At 37.5% G+C, this 18023-nt stretch overlaps 1 protein-coding gene across 1 annotated transcript in view; it reads left to right on the forward strand.

Annotated features, from left to right (window-relative positions):
- Positions 1 to 532: 532 nt before the first annotated feature.
- Positions 533 to 18023, forward strand: part of ttc27 (tetratricopeptide repeat domain 27) — an 86455-nt gene continuing 68964 nt past the window's right edge. The window contains exons 1-5 of the mRNA XM_039669515.2: positions 533 to 1103; positions 9576 to 9753; positions 12494 to 12620; positions 13868 to 14008; positions 16105 to 16207. Coding sequence (XP_039525449.2) covers positions 1022 to 1103; positions 9576 to 9753; positions 12494 to 12620; positions 13868 to 14008; positions 16105 to 16207 — 631 coding nt within the window. The 5' untranslated portion in view covers positions 533 to 1021. The remainder of the gene's footprint in view (positions 1104 to 9575; positions 9754 to 12493; positions 12621 to 13867; positions 14009 to 16104; positions 16208 to 18023) is intronic.

Genomic DNA, 18023 nt, shown 5'->3' on the forward strand with positions numbered 1-18023 from the left:
TCTGGGAACATTAGTTTTTGGTTTCCAGAACGTTCCCCATTTCTTACCCAGGAAAGTTTTCTTAACGCAAATAGAAAATTCCCTTAAGGTTAGGGTAAAGTTCTGGAAGCTTTATGGGAACGTTCCTTTTAGGTTATAAAATAGAACCTAAAAATAACTTACAGTGAACATTCCCAGTTCTCCTTAGGCTATAAAATTAAACCTAAAAATAACCTACAGGGAACGTTCTTAGAACATTCTTATTTGGTTCCCCCCCCAAAAAAAATAACCAAACGGGAACCATACGGGAACGTTTGGGGAACATTCTTTGGATCTTTATTTTTATTAGGCTAATTTATTTTTTTATAGGCCTATATTATTTTTGATTATTTATTTTTATTAATTTATTCATTGTTTCAATCCAACTGATTTGATATGGTCTACAATTAGGATAGATGGCTAGATCTGGCCTAGATATCCTAATCGTAGACCAAATCAGTTTGGTTGAATTTGAGAAAACAATGAATAAATTAATAAAAATAAATAGGCCCTAGTGCAAGACCAGAGGTGAAAGGTGATAACATGGCAAATTTGAATAACAGTTGTTTTTTTTTCTTTTTTGTGTGTGTTTGTTTAGACATTCTGGACATGTCGGGCATTATTGTAGGCTATAAAAAAGTAAAAAAAAAAATGAACAGAAGACAATAGAATGGTTAATTAGCTACAATTCGAATTTTCATACAAATCACATATTATTTCAATCATGTAATAGATTTAAAGTAACCTAATTTAACGCTGCGTTCATTTGAGCGCCTGGTCAAATCTCGACGCTCCCTCGGCGGCGCTTCCGTATTAAGTATCCCATAATGCACCACGTTGCTGTCATGGCTGCTCACTGATGACACTTACAGCACATGGGCAGAAATCAAACACATCAGAGTGAGCACACGAGCTCTTCGCAATCGCATCTCACGTTCACACAGAGCAGGTCTCGAGCGACGTGACGCTTGTTTTATTTCTCTTCTGAGGGTTGACGAGGACGATGATGCTGCAGCTGGAGGCGGCGGTTCTGGGCGGACTGAGTCCGGGTCCGGACCTGAAACAGATCGGCTTCAGCACCGCAGGTAAGAGACAGCGGCAGAAATCTTACATCATGTGCTTTTGAGATGACGATATTGGCTGATGTTGATGGTTTCGTCCAGCTATGGATAATAATACGGGTTTGGATCTACTCGGTTATTGTTGTGGATGTTTTGCGTGCTAGTTGATCAGTGTTTGCTGGACGCAGCAGTTATTCTCACGTGGTTTAAATGTGCCGCATGTGTGTTGAAATCTCAGCGCCGCGCCGACGCACAGGACTGGGTCCAGACAGACTGTGAACCGAGCGGCATTTGACAACGTTCTGACAGCATAACTTCTGTCTGTGTTATTGGAGGATTTGTGTGGGCATCTTTTGCGCATCGGACAGCCAGAAACATGAGGACAGATGCCTGTGTTTTCTATTGATGTCGAGGTGAGCATGTGCACGAGAAAAATACGCGCTGTTATTTAGCTCACAGTTTTAGAACAAAGCCGCATACACAATCATATGTGGCCGTGTTGATTTAAGTGGGCGTTCACTCAGGAGGACGTAAATAACAAGGGCTCAACACATTTGAGTTGTTTTATTATTATTTTTTTAAATTAGCGGAACTTATTGAACGCATATACTTAATATTATTCTCTCGAAATAATGTTGTTTAAATTATTGTTCCATTAACTGTTCCCCCGAAAGTAATGATGCGGGCGGACGGAACGTAACAGTGTACTAAATACACTGGCAGTGGCAGTGTTACTTTTACGACTCAGCGGCACCGCAACACCACTATAGATTATACTGCAAGCATGCAGTGCGATTCTCGAACGCATGATTTTAATGACCAATAGGACGTTACGTTGTAGTTACATTTCGAACGAATGACTGAGTAATCAAATAAAAGTCTGAATAAAAGTCTTAAGAGTCGATTCTCGAAGCAAATATAGTTATTGTTCCAGACAAATGACTCTTTTAGCCGGTTCTTTTTAGTGAATCAAAATACAGCGTTGCTAGTCCGGTTCCAGAAAAAAGATAATTAAGGGTCGATTCTTGTAGTCATTCAATCATGAGGGCGTGTCTCAATCCGCTTCCGAGCGAATCAGTGTATCTGCCAATGATTAAATGTAAATGTAATGTAAACAACTCACTGATTAATAATAATAATAATAATAATAATAATAAAGAGTTGATGGCACCCATTGACTTCCACAGTTTTTTCCCTTCTCTACTATGGAAGTCAAAGGGTGCCATCAACTGTCTGGTTACCAACATTCTTTAAAATATCTTCTTTTGTGTTCAACTGAAGAAAGAAACTCGTACAGTTTTGAAACAACTTTACATTTAAAAAAAATTTTGGTGAAGTATTCCTTACAAAAATGTGGCTTAATTTCTGGTAAGGGAGCATAGTGAGCATTGATGCTTCCTGGTTTTTGCGGTGCATTGTGGGATATTTTTAGAGAGCAAGCGGTCTAGTGCACTGAAAGGATTTTGCGATTGATACCCTGGCCTGTCCCAAATGGCACCCTAAGTTCTTGCAGTGTGTCCTCATTTTTTGACATAATGTCGCTTTGATTGACGGGAAGTCATCGCCTCGTTGGCTGCGGAGCTCGCTTCAGTGCGTACTTGACCAAAAGTGTGCATTGAGGGCACATATAACAGTTAGGCCTGTCACGACGACAACAAATTTTGCTGAACGATAAATTTTCCAAGAAATCATTTTGAGCGGTGAGGGGAGTCTTATCGTAAATGCTTCTGATTGGCCATTGCATTCATGAAATCAACACATATGTATGTGATTGGCTGCATCGCTTAACGCTGCAAATGTGTTATAAATAGAAACTCTGGCCTGTAAATTGTTTCTATTTTGTTTTAGTTATTCTTGTTGCTTTTCTGCAACAAATGAATAAAAATCTATTTGTTTTTAAATGTTTTATTCATAGATATTTCGTCCCCTTGGAATTATAAGGTTCTATATCTGCGTTCTGAACAGTTTTGAGATATTGAGCTTCAAAGTTTTTGCATTCCATATAGGAAAATGTGTATGGGGAACAAGTTTCAAACTTTCAAACATAAAAATTACAGGGACCCTAAATGTACAAAACACATCACATAATGTAAATAAATTGTCACAGAATAAGAATATGTAAATAACTCAATTTTGACCAAAATGTCAGATAGAACCATATAATTCCAAGGGGACGATTTCTAGTTTGCGAGAGTCCCACGAATCGTTTTATTCTCCCACAACGTACACGCACTGAGTGAGTGCATTACTGCCCGCGCTCGCACTCGGCCATCAGATCTAGTGCCACGCCGCACCAAATTGCGTTGGCAGTGCACGTCTGTAGATCAAGGGCCCGGCAGAGAATCTAAGCTCTAGTTCACGCTAAGGTACAGAGAATTGTCATCAAGACTCTTTGTTAGAGAGAGAGAGAGAGAGAGAGAGAGAGAGAGAGAGAGATGCACACGAGGAAAACAAACAAGCATGCAAATGGAAATTATCGCGTTCGAACAATTATCGATCTCATTTTTTTTTTATTGTGCGATTCATCGACTATCGCGACAGGCCTAGGCACATATTGATATATGCTCGCAAGCACCCTTCTGAAACCTAAAATGACAAATGGGACACCCTACAGCCTCTTAAACTTAACAGACACGCACACATGGCAGCCATTGTAAGTCCGCTAGACCTTAAGTGCTGAAAGCTGCATCCCAAATGGCACAATCCGGCCTTGTGGCCCTCTTTTGAGTTTACACTTGGTGACGTCAGGAAGTGCAGACCTAAGGGGCGTTGGCCTCGCCCTCGAGGGCATGCGAGAGTGTATTTTGGGACAGGCTTGATCATGCCACCAAAAGTCAAACAGCCATGAAACTCCTCCCTTCATTTATCTGATTGGGTGTTCGCAATATTCCTGGGTTGGTAACTCGTGTGGACAGGGTGCGACAGTGCGGGCTTCGCCAAAGTATGCATCGAGGGCACAAAGGCGGCGCTCATGAGCTCACTTCTGAGCGCTGAAATGCCAAATGGGACACCCTACGGACTCTTGTCTAAAACGCGTAATTTAAGGCCACTAGACTGCGTGTGCCATTTGGGACAGGGCCTGAGATAGCCCTTGTAATGGCCGACTCTGATCAATGCCCTGACTACTGAACTAGGGAGCTGATTGGAAATATAGGGTGTTTTTTAAACGGAAGGCTGCTGCACCCTAGTGAGGCTGGGTCGTTCCTAGTCCAGTCTTTCAGAGTCTTGTGGGCTAGAGTCATCCTCCGCATTAGACAATGAGAAATTCTTGACGGAAACGTGCACACATGGCTACATCATAAATGTTTTTGCCCTTGTTTCATCAAAAAAAAAAAGCTTTATTAAAACTGACCTTCTATTAATGCAGTACAGGTAATTACAGCTGTGTGTGGTCTCCCAGCAGTTTAGCATTATATGATTAAGAATACATAATGCCTTCATCTCCATCTGAAACTGGACTAGTTCAGTGCCACTTCATTTTCCGATGATTCTTTTTGTAATTGGAATGTGTGCAAAGGATTGCGGATAAATGGAGGATGCATCCTTCAAAGTAAGCCAAACGAAGGCTGCCTTCAACGATCCTTCAAATTGAAACATCCTTCGACAGAGCTTGTGGTGTGACAGCTGAGATATGTAGCCTTCTGATTGAGAAGCACCTGTCCTGTAGTCGTATTGCTGAAGAAAATAGGCATTAAAGAGACGATTGTTCTGGTAAATTAAACAAATACAGTGAAGTTAATTTCCTGAACAAATTATTCTTATTAGATGGTCATTTTTAGGCAAACAAATACAGCGCGGCCAATGGACTCCAATTTCCAAATTATTGACTCTTACGAACTGGTTCTTTTAAAATTTAAGTAGACCACAAACATAGACATGCGTGCATGCACAAGTGTAGTACGATTCCTGAACGAAACGAATAACACAAGTGAACCGGTAACACCACGGCTTCTGGATTTATCCGACTTACTGAACCGCAAGTACCCGACTAAAAGTTAACCAAGATCTGTTACTGTTGCTGGTTATTTAAGTATTTCAATTATAGCCTACTGATTTGATTATACAAGTCGTCTTTAAAACACAACATTGGTGTGGTCTGGATGTGGACCATTGGCCATAGTGTACTTAAAGATAAAAAAATAAAAAGAGCTCCCTGGGCATGAAAGAACGCGTCCTTTCCTTGTGTGAACGCCCCCCTATTAGTCTATATTATGACTTCATTATCACTTTATTGCTTGCTTCTTATTTCATACATTATCTATCACCCCCATCTCTCTGTCAGTTTAATGTGCTGTAGTGGTGTGACAAATATCTGTGTACAGTGTATTATGTATATTTTAACTGTTAATTTGGTATACATCCTACATTGCACATTTCATTCCTCTCTCTCTCTCACACACACACACACACATCAACCTCAGGAGTGATTAATGTGTAACTCATAGGATGGTGTCTGAATTGTCAATCTGATCTTCAGTAAAGCTATTATCAGTCTGTCCTCATTCAGTCACATTTATTCACTCGTTTCCCCTCAGAAGAGATCAACGACTAAGCGAAGTGGCTCAAAGTGAAGTATTCTTCTAGAAATAGTGAAGCTTTCTTTACTCGTATCAGACGCGACACCATTTTGTATCTGCAAAGGGAAGCAGAGTAATCCAAGATCTAAACTGAATTCAAGGCACTTTGTGCTATGATCAAATAAGGATAATTTTAATTCAGTGTAGCTCTCCACATGTACTGTCCTCATGGGTTTATTATAACTGCCTGAGGATAAAACTAAGTATTTGCTTTTGGCATTCTGTGGCATATTTGCAGCATCGTTCACCGGGAAAAAAGTGTTTTAAAGCTGCAGTCCGTAGCTTTTTTTTTTTTTTTTTTGGGTTAAAAATGATCCAAAATACATATTAGAGATTCTCGGCCAGTAGGCTGTATTGCGAGTGAGGATGTTGGAGGTGGAGATTTGTAGCCTTTTCTCATTTGATGGCGGATCCAGAAAGGTTCAAACGACAATCACCAGTGACAACAGATTCACCCGCTGTAAATTGCAAAAGACTTTGTTTGGACTTCGGAGTGGCTAGAGAAAAAAAGAGACTGCAACCGGACACATACGAAAACAAGGATACATATCGGAAGGACTTGTTAATATTTAAAGCTACACTGTGTGATTTTTACCCCCATCTAGCGGTGAAAAGTTATGTGACTTTTTATGTGTAAAAGTCCAGTGAATATTAGTTTCTATTCCTCTCAATTCTGATTTTCGTTTTAACTCCTACGGTGGCCAGTGTAGTCCAAGATTAACATGGCTTCCAGTTCGACCTCGTCCATGAGTGTTAACTCAAACGTAAACGCGAAAGCCAAAGCTTGAATTAACGGGTATGTCCCTCTTCGGCTAATGTACTTTCAAGATGGAGGGGCAATATGGCGACCGACATTAGAACCCCTTACCCATATGTATTTTCAATGGCATTTTATACACTCACGTAGGGGTGGGCGATATGGGAAAAAATATCATATCACGATTTTTTTAGGAAAATCACGATCACGATTTTTTAGCACGATTCTTTTTCAAGTTGGTTTTAATATTTTGCAAGTGGCTGTTCATTACAGCCAAACTAATGGCCCTATGTTAAAAACAAAGCCTTATAGGCCTTATAAGCCTAACACCAGTGGCGAAGATAAAAATCTTTGTCATTATTTTCTTTGTTATTAAAAAAATAAGACAAGATAAACATTACACAAATTAATATTCAAATTAAATAAATAGTGCTTTATTTTTTCAGATGCAGTAAGTTTACAGTAGCAGTAGCATTGAAGAAAGTAATTAAATGAACAAATATGAAATTAAAACACTACATAGACTTCACTGAATAAATTAATTCTTATTAAAGCTACTATTAAAGTTCTTAGTCAGTGATTTTCTCCTTGTGTTTTTTTCTTTCTTTTATTAACACTAAAGGGATGGTTCCCTCAAAAATGAAAATGGTTTTAATTTACTCTCTCAAGATGTTTTAAACCCGAATAAATTTCTTTCTTCTGTTGAAAATAAAAGTTATTTTGAATAATGTGGGTAACCGAACAGTTGCTGGTCCCCCTATAGTTTTTTATAGGTGCTCTCCTGGAAGTTAATGGGGACCAGCAACTGTTTGGTTATCCACATTAAAAAAAATCGTCTTTTGTGTTCAGCACAAGAAAGAAATTAACACAGGTTTGCAACAACATTAGAGTGATTAAATAATGACAGATTTTTTTTTTTTTTTTGTGAACTATCCCTTTAAGGACAAGCGGCAGTACTATTTATTCCTGTCGCTTTTAGACCAGCACTTGACGCGTTTAATATAGACGCATATTACACCAGATATTCTCTCAAATGTTTGCTTTCACTTTAGACATAGCCTGTTTATGTAAACATTGTGTGTATTTAACAGTATTAGCATAATAAGACTCGAAAGATAACTTAGTCCAGTATTCTGGCGCTGTTGACAGGCTTCTAGTGCCTGCGAGTGTCGGGGGTAATTTATGCGGTCAGGAAAGCGAACGTTAGAAAAGCGCATCAGCGCGTGAATTAAATGTTTAACCGGCAAGGCTTATGAAAATAATGAACTTTTGTGAATTGTTAATTGTAGTGTCCCGTACCTATTCATGTGTGATGTGTAGGCAACGTCGCGTTGTACAGTTGAGACGGCGGCGCCAGAACTGAACTGATTGAATGCACTGTAACACGATACTACGATATTTCTTCAAAAGCAGATCGTGGAGACATTTTAATCGTCCACGATTAAAAATCGTCATATCGCACACCCCTACACTCACGAGAATACTTTATTACTTGAACAAAGTAAATATACATTAATGAGCACATATATTTTTGAAAGAACTAAGTGGTTTTAGCTAAGAATAAACTAAAAGAGTTACACAGTGTAGCTTTAACAAGTTGAGAACAAAGTATAATTTGCACGGTTTTGCGTGCTAAGTGATTTTTAGATTTAATCAGCGTGATTTACTGCAATGTCAGAACCAGAACAAAAGTGGATGTTACTTGTTCAGATGACATTTTCCGGTGAACATTATTATGTTAGTCATACTTCCAAAAATAATAATCAATGACAATGATTCTGAATGCCAGTATTGACACCGGTGTGGTTATTGACAGCTGCACACTCTCCTCAATGTGTTCATCCGTCCTGTTCAGTTTCGAACTACAACTCACTAAAGTTGATAATTACACAAATAATTGCAATTGCATATTTCGAACAGAGATGGTGACAAAGAGGAAACATGCGAACTGCAGCTTTAAAGTAACTGCATGTTTGGTATAAATAAACTGTATTTCTGAGTGAGAGCTTTTTCAGGCCAGTTCTTTGTGTACAATGAACTATTTAATTTCATAGTTCACACATTTCAAGCTGGTGTACTTTTTATCCTTTTTGTTTATGGGTTTCCTTTTTTCCTCCATGCAAGTGGCTGAAACTGAATTTGAGAACTTCAGTTGTTTTTGTGTAGTAGACATGGACATTTAAAGGGATTGTTCACCCAAAAATGAAAATTCTATCATTAATTACTCATCCTCATGTCATTCCAAACCTGTAAGACTTTTGTTCATCTTCAGAACACAAATGAAGATATTTTTACGCAGCATGTTTGGTCTTCCACAACAACCAATGAGGTTTTTTGTTGTGTTTTATACAGAACTTTTGAGCTTCCGCAAGAGGTTTGTTCTTGCGCGTCAAGAAGTTTCTGTATATGTTCACTGCTCAATGTTGAATATGTGAATAAAAGCCTAAATTCAATCTGTTCATCAACCAATTATCTTCAGAATTGGTTGAAAACATATGGATTAGTTTTACAATCTCTTTAGGAACTTTTTGAAACATCAAAGTGGTAGTTGTTAAGCTGTCAATGGAGGGAGATACTGTAAATGTATCATTTACAGTTATCACTGTATTGAATACCTTATGGTAACTTGGTTAACCAATTAACAGATTATTTTTAACTTTTATTTTTCTTAAAGTACTTGGTTCTTTTCTTCTGTAAAAATATAATAATAATAATATATGGAAATAATAAACATTTCAGGTTAAAATGTTGTTTAATAATATAAAAAACGTAAGAACACAAGCTACTGTAAAAAATAATACCATTACCATAACCAATAACAAAAATGTGGACAATCATTAAAAATGAGGACCCTTTGCGACATCCCACATTCTCACAATTGTATTTTCATGATTAATCACTTTTTCCCAGCAGTCAAGAATCCTCTTTGTCTTCATAAACATACACCTAGGCCTAATGCTCATAGTTTGAGATCTTACTAAAGAGCTTGAGAAGAGAATATTCTGCATTTGTTTCAGTTTTTAAATATGACAGTGAGTTGAGTCATGTTTCTCTCTCTATTAGGTACTGGCACTTCAGAAATGAGCGCTAAAAGTGAATTTCGGGAACAAACCATACACGCATTGGTGTCTCTTCAGTACTTCTCCCCTTGTGTGTGTTCAGATGGAGGTTCGTTGCTGCAGTTGGTGTGTGAGGGAGATTTCGAGGCTGTGCTTTTCAGCTCTGTGGTGCAGGGGCTGCTGGGAAGTGCTCCTGAAGAGGCTGACTGTATTGAGGCCTATCTGGAGAGACAGGTGCTGTCTTACCTTAGCAATGCCACTGAAGACCAGAGGAGTGACAGGTGAGGATTTAGTCCATATGATGGCTTTCTTTCAGTTTTTAACTGTACTTGCAGAAAGATCATGACATTTTTTTGTGCTGTTTAGCGCTAGTACAGAACTCCATACATTTTACTGCAATGAGAAATATTCATTTACATTTTTTTTGCACTTCTAAATGCTGCAGGCACATGCATGTTCTGTGTAACACATTTAAGTGAGTTAATTAAATTTATTACAATCTAAATGCAAATGAGGACAAAGTTAATTAGTGAAACTGTAATTATATTTGTTAAAATTTCACTACTGGCTAAAGATGTCCTCAATTAGTTACACTCATTGTGCCTGCTAAAGTACAGGACTTTTAAAATTTTATTGCTGCAGATTTACTGTTAATTAGCGGTAGTTAAATGATTTCTGTTGTACGGGCTCAAATGTCATATTTATTGTGGTTTTAATGGTTTTATTTGTACTGTGTCCTCTAATTGGCTATGAATTATTTAGCACTGTCATTGTAAATACAACATTTCTAATTTATTGATGGGCAAATTGTAATAAATTCCTTAATGGTTAGATCTCTATCTATATACAGTATGTCCATATGTATGTGTATGTATGATCAATGCAGCATCTTTTCTTTTTTTTTCTTTGGTCTCCCAACATTATGATCACGCTATCATTCTTTCAACTGTTAATAAATTATTCAAGTGTGATAAGAAGCAAACACGGAACTCAAATCTGTAATGGTGCACGTTTACATTTTTTCCAAATAAAATTTTTTTTTCCGTTTAAATTTTTTTGGATTGGTTTTTTCTTTTTAATTTGTTTAATTTGTGTTAAGTTTTTGTACTCATTATAAAGGGTGAATTAAATTTTAGTAATTTATTAAAACATTAATTTATATATCTGTTATAATTTCTTCAGGTTAAACCGAACTTATTTTGACAGGTTGTCGTGAAGACATTTTGAGTTTCTGTGCGCTTATAAATTATAATAGTTTTTCTCGATAGTTTGGTGAAATGCTGATGAAGTGACTGAAACTGCGAACGTCACGTGTGTGTGTGTGTGGGAGATGTCATTCACACAGAGAGACTAGTCTATGTAGTTATTTTGATTTACCTACTTTTGATTTGATTTATCCATCCAAGAATTGACAAATTACTTGAAATTCTGCATATACATTAAATTCCAGAGTTTTCACTGGATTCCTGGATTCCATCTTTGTATTTCACATCGTGGAAATCATAGGGCCCTAGTGAAGTGGCTCTCTTTGAGCAAACACCCGAAATGCAAACATTGAATGACATTTCAGAGTTCTCTTTCATGCTTGAACTAACAATAACACAAATTTGTAATTATTGCTGTTTTGTTGAGTAGCCTATCTACGCAAGCAGTCTTAAATGAGTTAAAAAGTGTTAAATGAACCCATCCCCCCCAACCCCGATAACAACAAAGGGGTTTGTTGTGAACAAACCCCTCTGTAAAAACCTTAAGTATATAGATAGGAATACAACTGAAAAGTTTGGTGTAAGTGCTGAAGTGGAGATTTCTGGCTCAGAGTATGAGGGGAAAAAAATACATTTTGAGAATCACGTTGTCAGAAATTGACATCAGCCAATGAGATTTTGCTTTTAGAGTTAAATACCCCATTTTACTGTTCAGGAAGTAGCGTTGTTACCATAGGCGGCTGTAGCAGATGTTAGCTGTATGAAATGTTATTTCTATGTAGTTTTTTTACACATACAGTAAAAATCAATGAGGACCAATGTATTTTGGAATTTATTGACTTTTATTGTGAATAAAACACCATCTATCAAAATACACAATTTCTTTACACAAAGCAAGACATACAAAATTGTAATGCTCCCATTAGATTTAATGAAACTGACTACATGAAAAGTTAGCGTAGATGTTGTGAACTGCTATGTAAAGAGTTTTAGCGGTCGGTGGCTTCAGCTGAGTGGAGCGTTTTATTGTGTAGAGAATGAATAAAACCATACAGAAGGGTTCAAACACTGTCCCCTTCCTTTCAGCCATGAATTACTAATTTTCGATAAGCCCACTTTAATATCTTTTCTCTCCAGAGAAAGAACGAGTTGAGGAAGGGGTGGTTGCGCTGCACTCCACAGCCGTGCTTCTCGTCTTATCTCTTCTCTGCTCGATCAGGCTCCCCTTGCTTAATTTTTCATTTTATACAGCCTCTCTCATTGTGGCTTCGGTTAGAGGGGCAGAAAGTGGTTGTAAATGAGCAGAATGGCTTGAATAATGAATGGTGCTTTCTGTTGAGAGATTAGATGCTGGTAGATTGATGTTTGTGTGTTGAATGCTGATGTTTTTTTGTCATCATCTTTCTGTTGTGTTGTGTACATTCTCATTTATTTTTCATGTAATATTTTAAAGGCACCAAAATACACAATGGGATTGACTCAACTGTTTTCTTTCTCTCCTGTGAGAATAGCGTGTTGTAGATCACAGCGAAACATGAAAGTGTGAATTTGAGTTGCATGTAAATGTCCTTTCTCAATGGCGTCTGGGATTACTATTTCAGGTCTTTGATTTCAGCTGGTGGCACATTGCTGGCACCTGATTCATCCGTTCAGGTCTTACATTTACATCAACTGTGTGTGGAAATGTTATCAAAAATGAACAATGAACGTTAACCTGATGGATGTTTTGTTTACAGTCTATGTTTTCAACTCAGATCCAGTGGCTGTAATAAGGTTAACTGTGTTATTCTGAACCTGATCTCTTTGTTTGTTGTAGAGAAACTGCTCTGTTGGCGTTGGCAGTGGGGTGTCTGAAACTTTTCGCTCAGAGTAATTGGACCGGGCCACCAGTTGAGCTTCACATCTCTGATTTTCTGCCTGAGGCCTTGCTCCAGAACTCAGAGGTGCGGTACCATTATGCACCTGTGGATTTAATCCATCCATCCTACCGCACATCTATCCATCCACACATTTTTAATGAGGAAAAAAACCCGCTAAATGCTCATTTGAAATTATGCGACGTGTGTGATAGATGGAATAGAAGATGATGGTGACACTGGGCAGGTCAGTGCTCTGGATAATGAGTGTGTAGAGGGCTACTGGGCTGCTAATGAAACCTCTCAGGGCTCCTAATTATTCAGAGGTGAAGAGATTCTTCTCCCTAATGGCCTACAAAGGCCTTGTAGATCCCTGGAGAGGCACTGTGTGTGTGTAACAGTTTCTGCTGTTTCACAGCTTTCTAAAGCTGCTGATTTATCAGCCTCGTCCTAGAAAGCAGAGCCCCTCTAAATTAGACTGAGAGTAGCGGACATGGAGAGAGATGGGTGGACTGAAGGCACTTACCACAAGTAGGGCCTGAATATAAAAACCAATGAAATGCGTAAATATAAATGAGTTTTTTTTTATTTGAAATTAACTTTAGATGATGTTATTTGTTCTGTTTAGGGCCCAAGCCCGGAAAAGGCGAATATAAATATATATATACATACATGTATAAATATAGCTGCGAGCAGCGATGAAGGGCCAAAGCCGGCGGTACCGGCACCCCGGTGCCTTGGTAACTAAAGGCACCGGGGTTGTGGTACCACCGGCTTGGGCCCTCAATCGCTGCTCGCAGCTATATTTATTTGTTCCTCTTTTAATACAATGAATTGAATATGGCTTTAATATGAATTTTGTATGCACTTTTGCGAACCTGTTACAATCATTTGGTATGGTTAAATGTAGTTTAAACCACATTTTTTGAATCAGAAGTTGAATTTAATGAAACATTTTAAAATAAGAAACCTACAGATTTGGTAACCGGGTTGAAAATTCAAATCACTGTTACTTAGTGATGTTTTTGATAAACTTATTTCCTATAAATTCTAAAAAGATATTTTTTCTATTACATTAAATGTTTATCAAAAACGATAAGCCAGCTTTTGTCAAATTTTATGTAATTGTTGAGGAGATTAAAATGAAATTTACAGTTACATTTCATGATTAATAATTTTAAATATTTTACTATTTCACATTACTGTATACTGTGGTGGTTACAGTTTTAATTACAAAACCATGATAAACTAATATTAGATGTCCCTAATAGTATGAGAACATCTTGTTTCATCATTTCTATTTTTTTCTCTTTCTCTCTAACTCACACACACAGCCTGCAGCCCTGAACATGGCCGTGTTGTCCAGTCTTCAGCTGGATGGAGAGTCTGTTTACAGTCTTGTGTCCAATCCCCTCCTGCTACTGCTGACCAGAGTCATATTCGTCAACTGCGGTGCCAAACTGGAGACCCTTCAGGTGAGATACAATCACTTTTACACCACTGCAGTAGAATTCACCATGATTGGGAACTCAAGATGACACACCAATACAGTGCAACTGCAGGACACTATAACTCGACAATTTCTTTGTGAGAAACTAATGTAAGTGACAAAGGGGTTCTGTAGTTTGAGTTCGCTTGAACAGTTAGATAATACACCAATATGTGTGTGGGTAATAAGGAGCCATCTTTTGCAGTCATTACTGCATCTCTTGCATTCATTACTCTCTGCCCGTTTGTGCATTACTGAGAGAGACGATGAAGAAATATGAGGCTGTTCAAAATAAGAGTTAAATTATGACCGTGGTTTCCTTCTTGTCTCTCTGTATGTGTGTGTGTCAAGGCCTCGCACATAAATTTCACAGCAGTGGAGCATTAGGATGGATGTGCGTGTCTCCTGATGTTTGTTGGTCTTATACTAATCCATATGTATGTTGCATGATTCTCCAATAGTAGACTAAGTGTATGTTTGGATCATTGTTCGAAAAACAGTGGAGTGTGGAATTTCTTCAGTGGAATTGAAAAAGTTTCCCAAAATACCTCTTTACCATTATTATTATTATTTTTTTTAAACAGAGGTAGCCCCTCCTCCAAATCACCCTATTGGTTGAATCAGATGTCATTATACCGATTTTTCTGCAGCCATTACTCCAGGCTTGTAAAAAAAAAAATCTTTCTAATATGCTGATTTGGTGCTCAAGAAACTCTTCTTCGTCGTCGTCTTAAACAATTGTGCTGCTTAATATTTTTGTGGAAATTTGATGCTTCTGTCAAGCTAAAACAAAGTTTATAAGCCCTACAAGTTTTTAGCTTTTTTTTATGAGGGTCAGACCACAAATTAAAATGTTAATAGCAAATGGCATCTATATTGCAAAAATTCAGTTCTCTTCTAAAGCTACAGATAGAAAAGTAACATTCCAGCTACCTTTGGGCATCTATAGTGCTAATTGTAAAGTTATATGGCCAACTTCCACAGGAGCAGGAATAGCACTTCCACACGGAATGTCATAATCAGTATTGATGCTTTAGTTCTTGACTGAAGTGTCCTCGTTTCAGGTTGTCAGTCAGAATAGGATTAGCAAAAACACACATTTTGTGTGTGATAAGTGACACTCAGGATGAAGTCATGAATCTCACTGTTCTCTCTGTCTCAAAGCAGGAAATTACAGCCCTAAAATCCTGTAGTCTTTTAAGTTGTAAATATTATAAACAAATTTTATTTTCCCAGCAGTGTCCACAATCTTTTATAGTATTTTAACTGTCTGTGTTGAAGACATTACACATGTCATTCTTTTTTTCTTTCTTTCTGTGAATATTTATGTGGTAAGATGGGCGTAACTAATGCATTTATACATGTATTTCCCCATCTTGTGCAACTACAAGCACAGAGATGAATGTTTGTGCTGCGATTAGTTGAGAGAAAGAGAGGCGCAGTATGTCACACGCCCCCCCACTGCCTCATGTTCCAGAACGTTGTTTCATTAGTGTGAGAACAAACGAACACACAAACTCTGATTCTGGTCATTTATAGGGCAGATACACCAGCATACAGATTTAATGTTTGTGTTGTGTGCAAGTACATAAATAAATGTTTAATTCGGAACATCACTGCTCTCTCTGCTGTCGTCTTTGCACACTCAGTGTTGTGTTTCATTTTAGAGACATTGCAGATAACACTTGACTATTTGAAAACATTCGTCCTTGACGTGGACCACATTTAGTCCCCCATCGAAACTAATAAATGTTGCTTGTGTAGAACTGATGGACTGATTAAGTTTCACCTTAATCTATCAAACTCTGATTGTAATTTTTCTTGCCTATGTGAGAATTTCTTTAAAAATTAAGATTAAAAAAAAAATTAAAATAGAAAAAGGTTTTTAAATTGTAATACTTCACAATGTTTCTGTTTTACTATTTTTTTTTTAATCAAAAAAAAAATAAAAAAAAATGCAGCCTTGGTGAGCATACAAGATTTCTTTCAAAAACATTAAATCCTACCGACCACACAATTTTGAAAGGTAGCATAAATGTAAAATGTAACTTGTCACATCTCTTTGTTTGTGTGTGTAAATAGCTGCTGCCCTGGTGGACCCTGCGATATGTCGCTCTACATCAGCAGATACTAGAGGAGAGATCCCCACTGCTTTTCAACCTGGCACTCAGCTGCATCGAGAAAGGCAAGAAAACACACACACACACACACAGTTGTGTAGTCCTTTTACCTGTTAAAATAACTACATTTGGTTTTACTGAAGTAATTCTACAAGTAAAAATCTCTAAAGGAGAAGTTTTAGATAATGTAGTTTTGAAGCTAGACCAATCATGAACTTCAAAATTGATTTTGTAAAAGCCATTCAAAAAAACATTCAAATTTTGTAAACATTCAAAAAAATAATAATTTCCAAATTCACAGTGAAGACCTACTGTGCTAATGATTTTGAAGTGAGATCTTGCTGTTGCTGTGTAACAAGCGTACATAATCTTGTACCCATTTAAAAAAAAAAAAAATGTGATTTAATCTCATGTTTGTTTTGGTTCGAGGCTTGAGGATTTTTTTATTTTGAAGTACCTGTAGAGAAAATGTACAGTAGGTGTATTCAGTTCTTCTTGAACCCAGGCTGCTGAAAAAGTACATACCATTGCGCTACAGTATATGCCTACTTTTTTTCTTTTTAAAGCATTTTAAACATCTTGGACTGAAATTGTCAAACAGCCTGTGTATACTTTTGAAGTAATGAAATAATTACGAAAAAAATCAGGGATTTTGATACAATGCTTTTTAAACAATTAGGTTAAGTAGTTTAGCTTGGTAATCAATCAGCATCATCAGTTGTTTGTTTACCCTTTTGGCAGTAGTGCATCTTTTTTTTTTTTTTTTAAATATCATAGGTCTTTTTGGGCCTGATACAGTATCTCTTGGAATGTAATGTTTGAACTTACTTCAGATTAGGTTGTGTGCTTTTTTTTTTTTTTAATGGAAACAAATCCTCGGGGAAACTGGAATCCGGAGTGTCTAAAAGGATTTCAGACCCAGTGCTGCCTCAATTTCTTCACAGCTCAGATCCTGACATCACTTCAGCTGCTGAAGGCACATGTCAGCGACGTGAGACGCTCTTTAGTGGAGAGATGACACAGCTGTCAGCTCCTATTAAGTGGGTCATCTTTAGAGAAGCTGATGTCAACTAGAGGGCGACGTGGAGATTCAGGCTGTGGGTTTTTTGCAGTAGTGTGTGCGTGTTCATATCTCTGAGGTGACGGTGACAGCGTCTGTTTGATGATGTCAGCACTTCATGTTTGTTTGTGAAATAGAGACGCAGTGACATGCCAAAGGTGGAGTAATGAGGTTTCCCAAAGTTTGTGATCGGAGTAGTGTTGTGGGCAGTTTTGGGTTGGGTTTGCTTTCTGCAGACTAAACGTCCTCCACAATGACGTGAAAAGTGATCATACATTATGGGACCCTCCCAACGGTCACCACGGAAGCCACTTAATATGACCACCAAAATGAACAACAGTAGAGATGTAACATTTGACCCGATAACCTTACGCATCAAAGAAATGTGTAGCCAATTTTGGGATATTTCAGTGTGCCTTTTGAAAATGGGCTCATATTTCTTCTGTTCATTTGCTGATCGTTTCAGAAGGATTTGGGTTTTTAGGTACAGGGTATCACACTCCTCAGGATTATGTCATCTCTGACTCAACTTGACACCCTTGTGTCAGACAGACCTCTTTCAACACAGTCAGATTTAATAATCTCTATATGAATGTGTATTTGCACTACCGTTCAAAAAGTTTGGGGTCAGTATGAATTTTTATGTGTTTTTTTAAAAATGCATTTATTCAGCAAGGATTTGTTAAATGGATCAAAAAGTCATGGTAAATAAATGCTGTTCTTTTGTACTTTATTAAAGAATCAAGAAAGAATCACTGTTTCCTCAGAAAATTTTAAGTACCACAACTGTTTAATATTGATAAAATAAAAATAAATGTTCC

Source organism: Pimephales promelas, chromosome 15, assembly GCF_988280905.1.
Source record: "Pimephales promelas chromosome 15, fPimPro1.hap1.1, whole genome shotgun sequence".
Taxonomy (NCBI): Eukaryota; Metazoa; Chordata; class Actinopteri; order Cypriniformes; family Leuciscidae; genus Pimephales; species Pimephales promelas.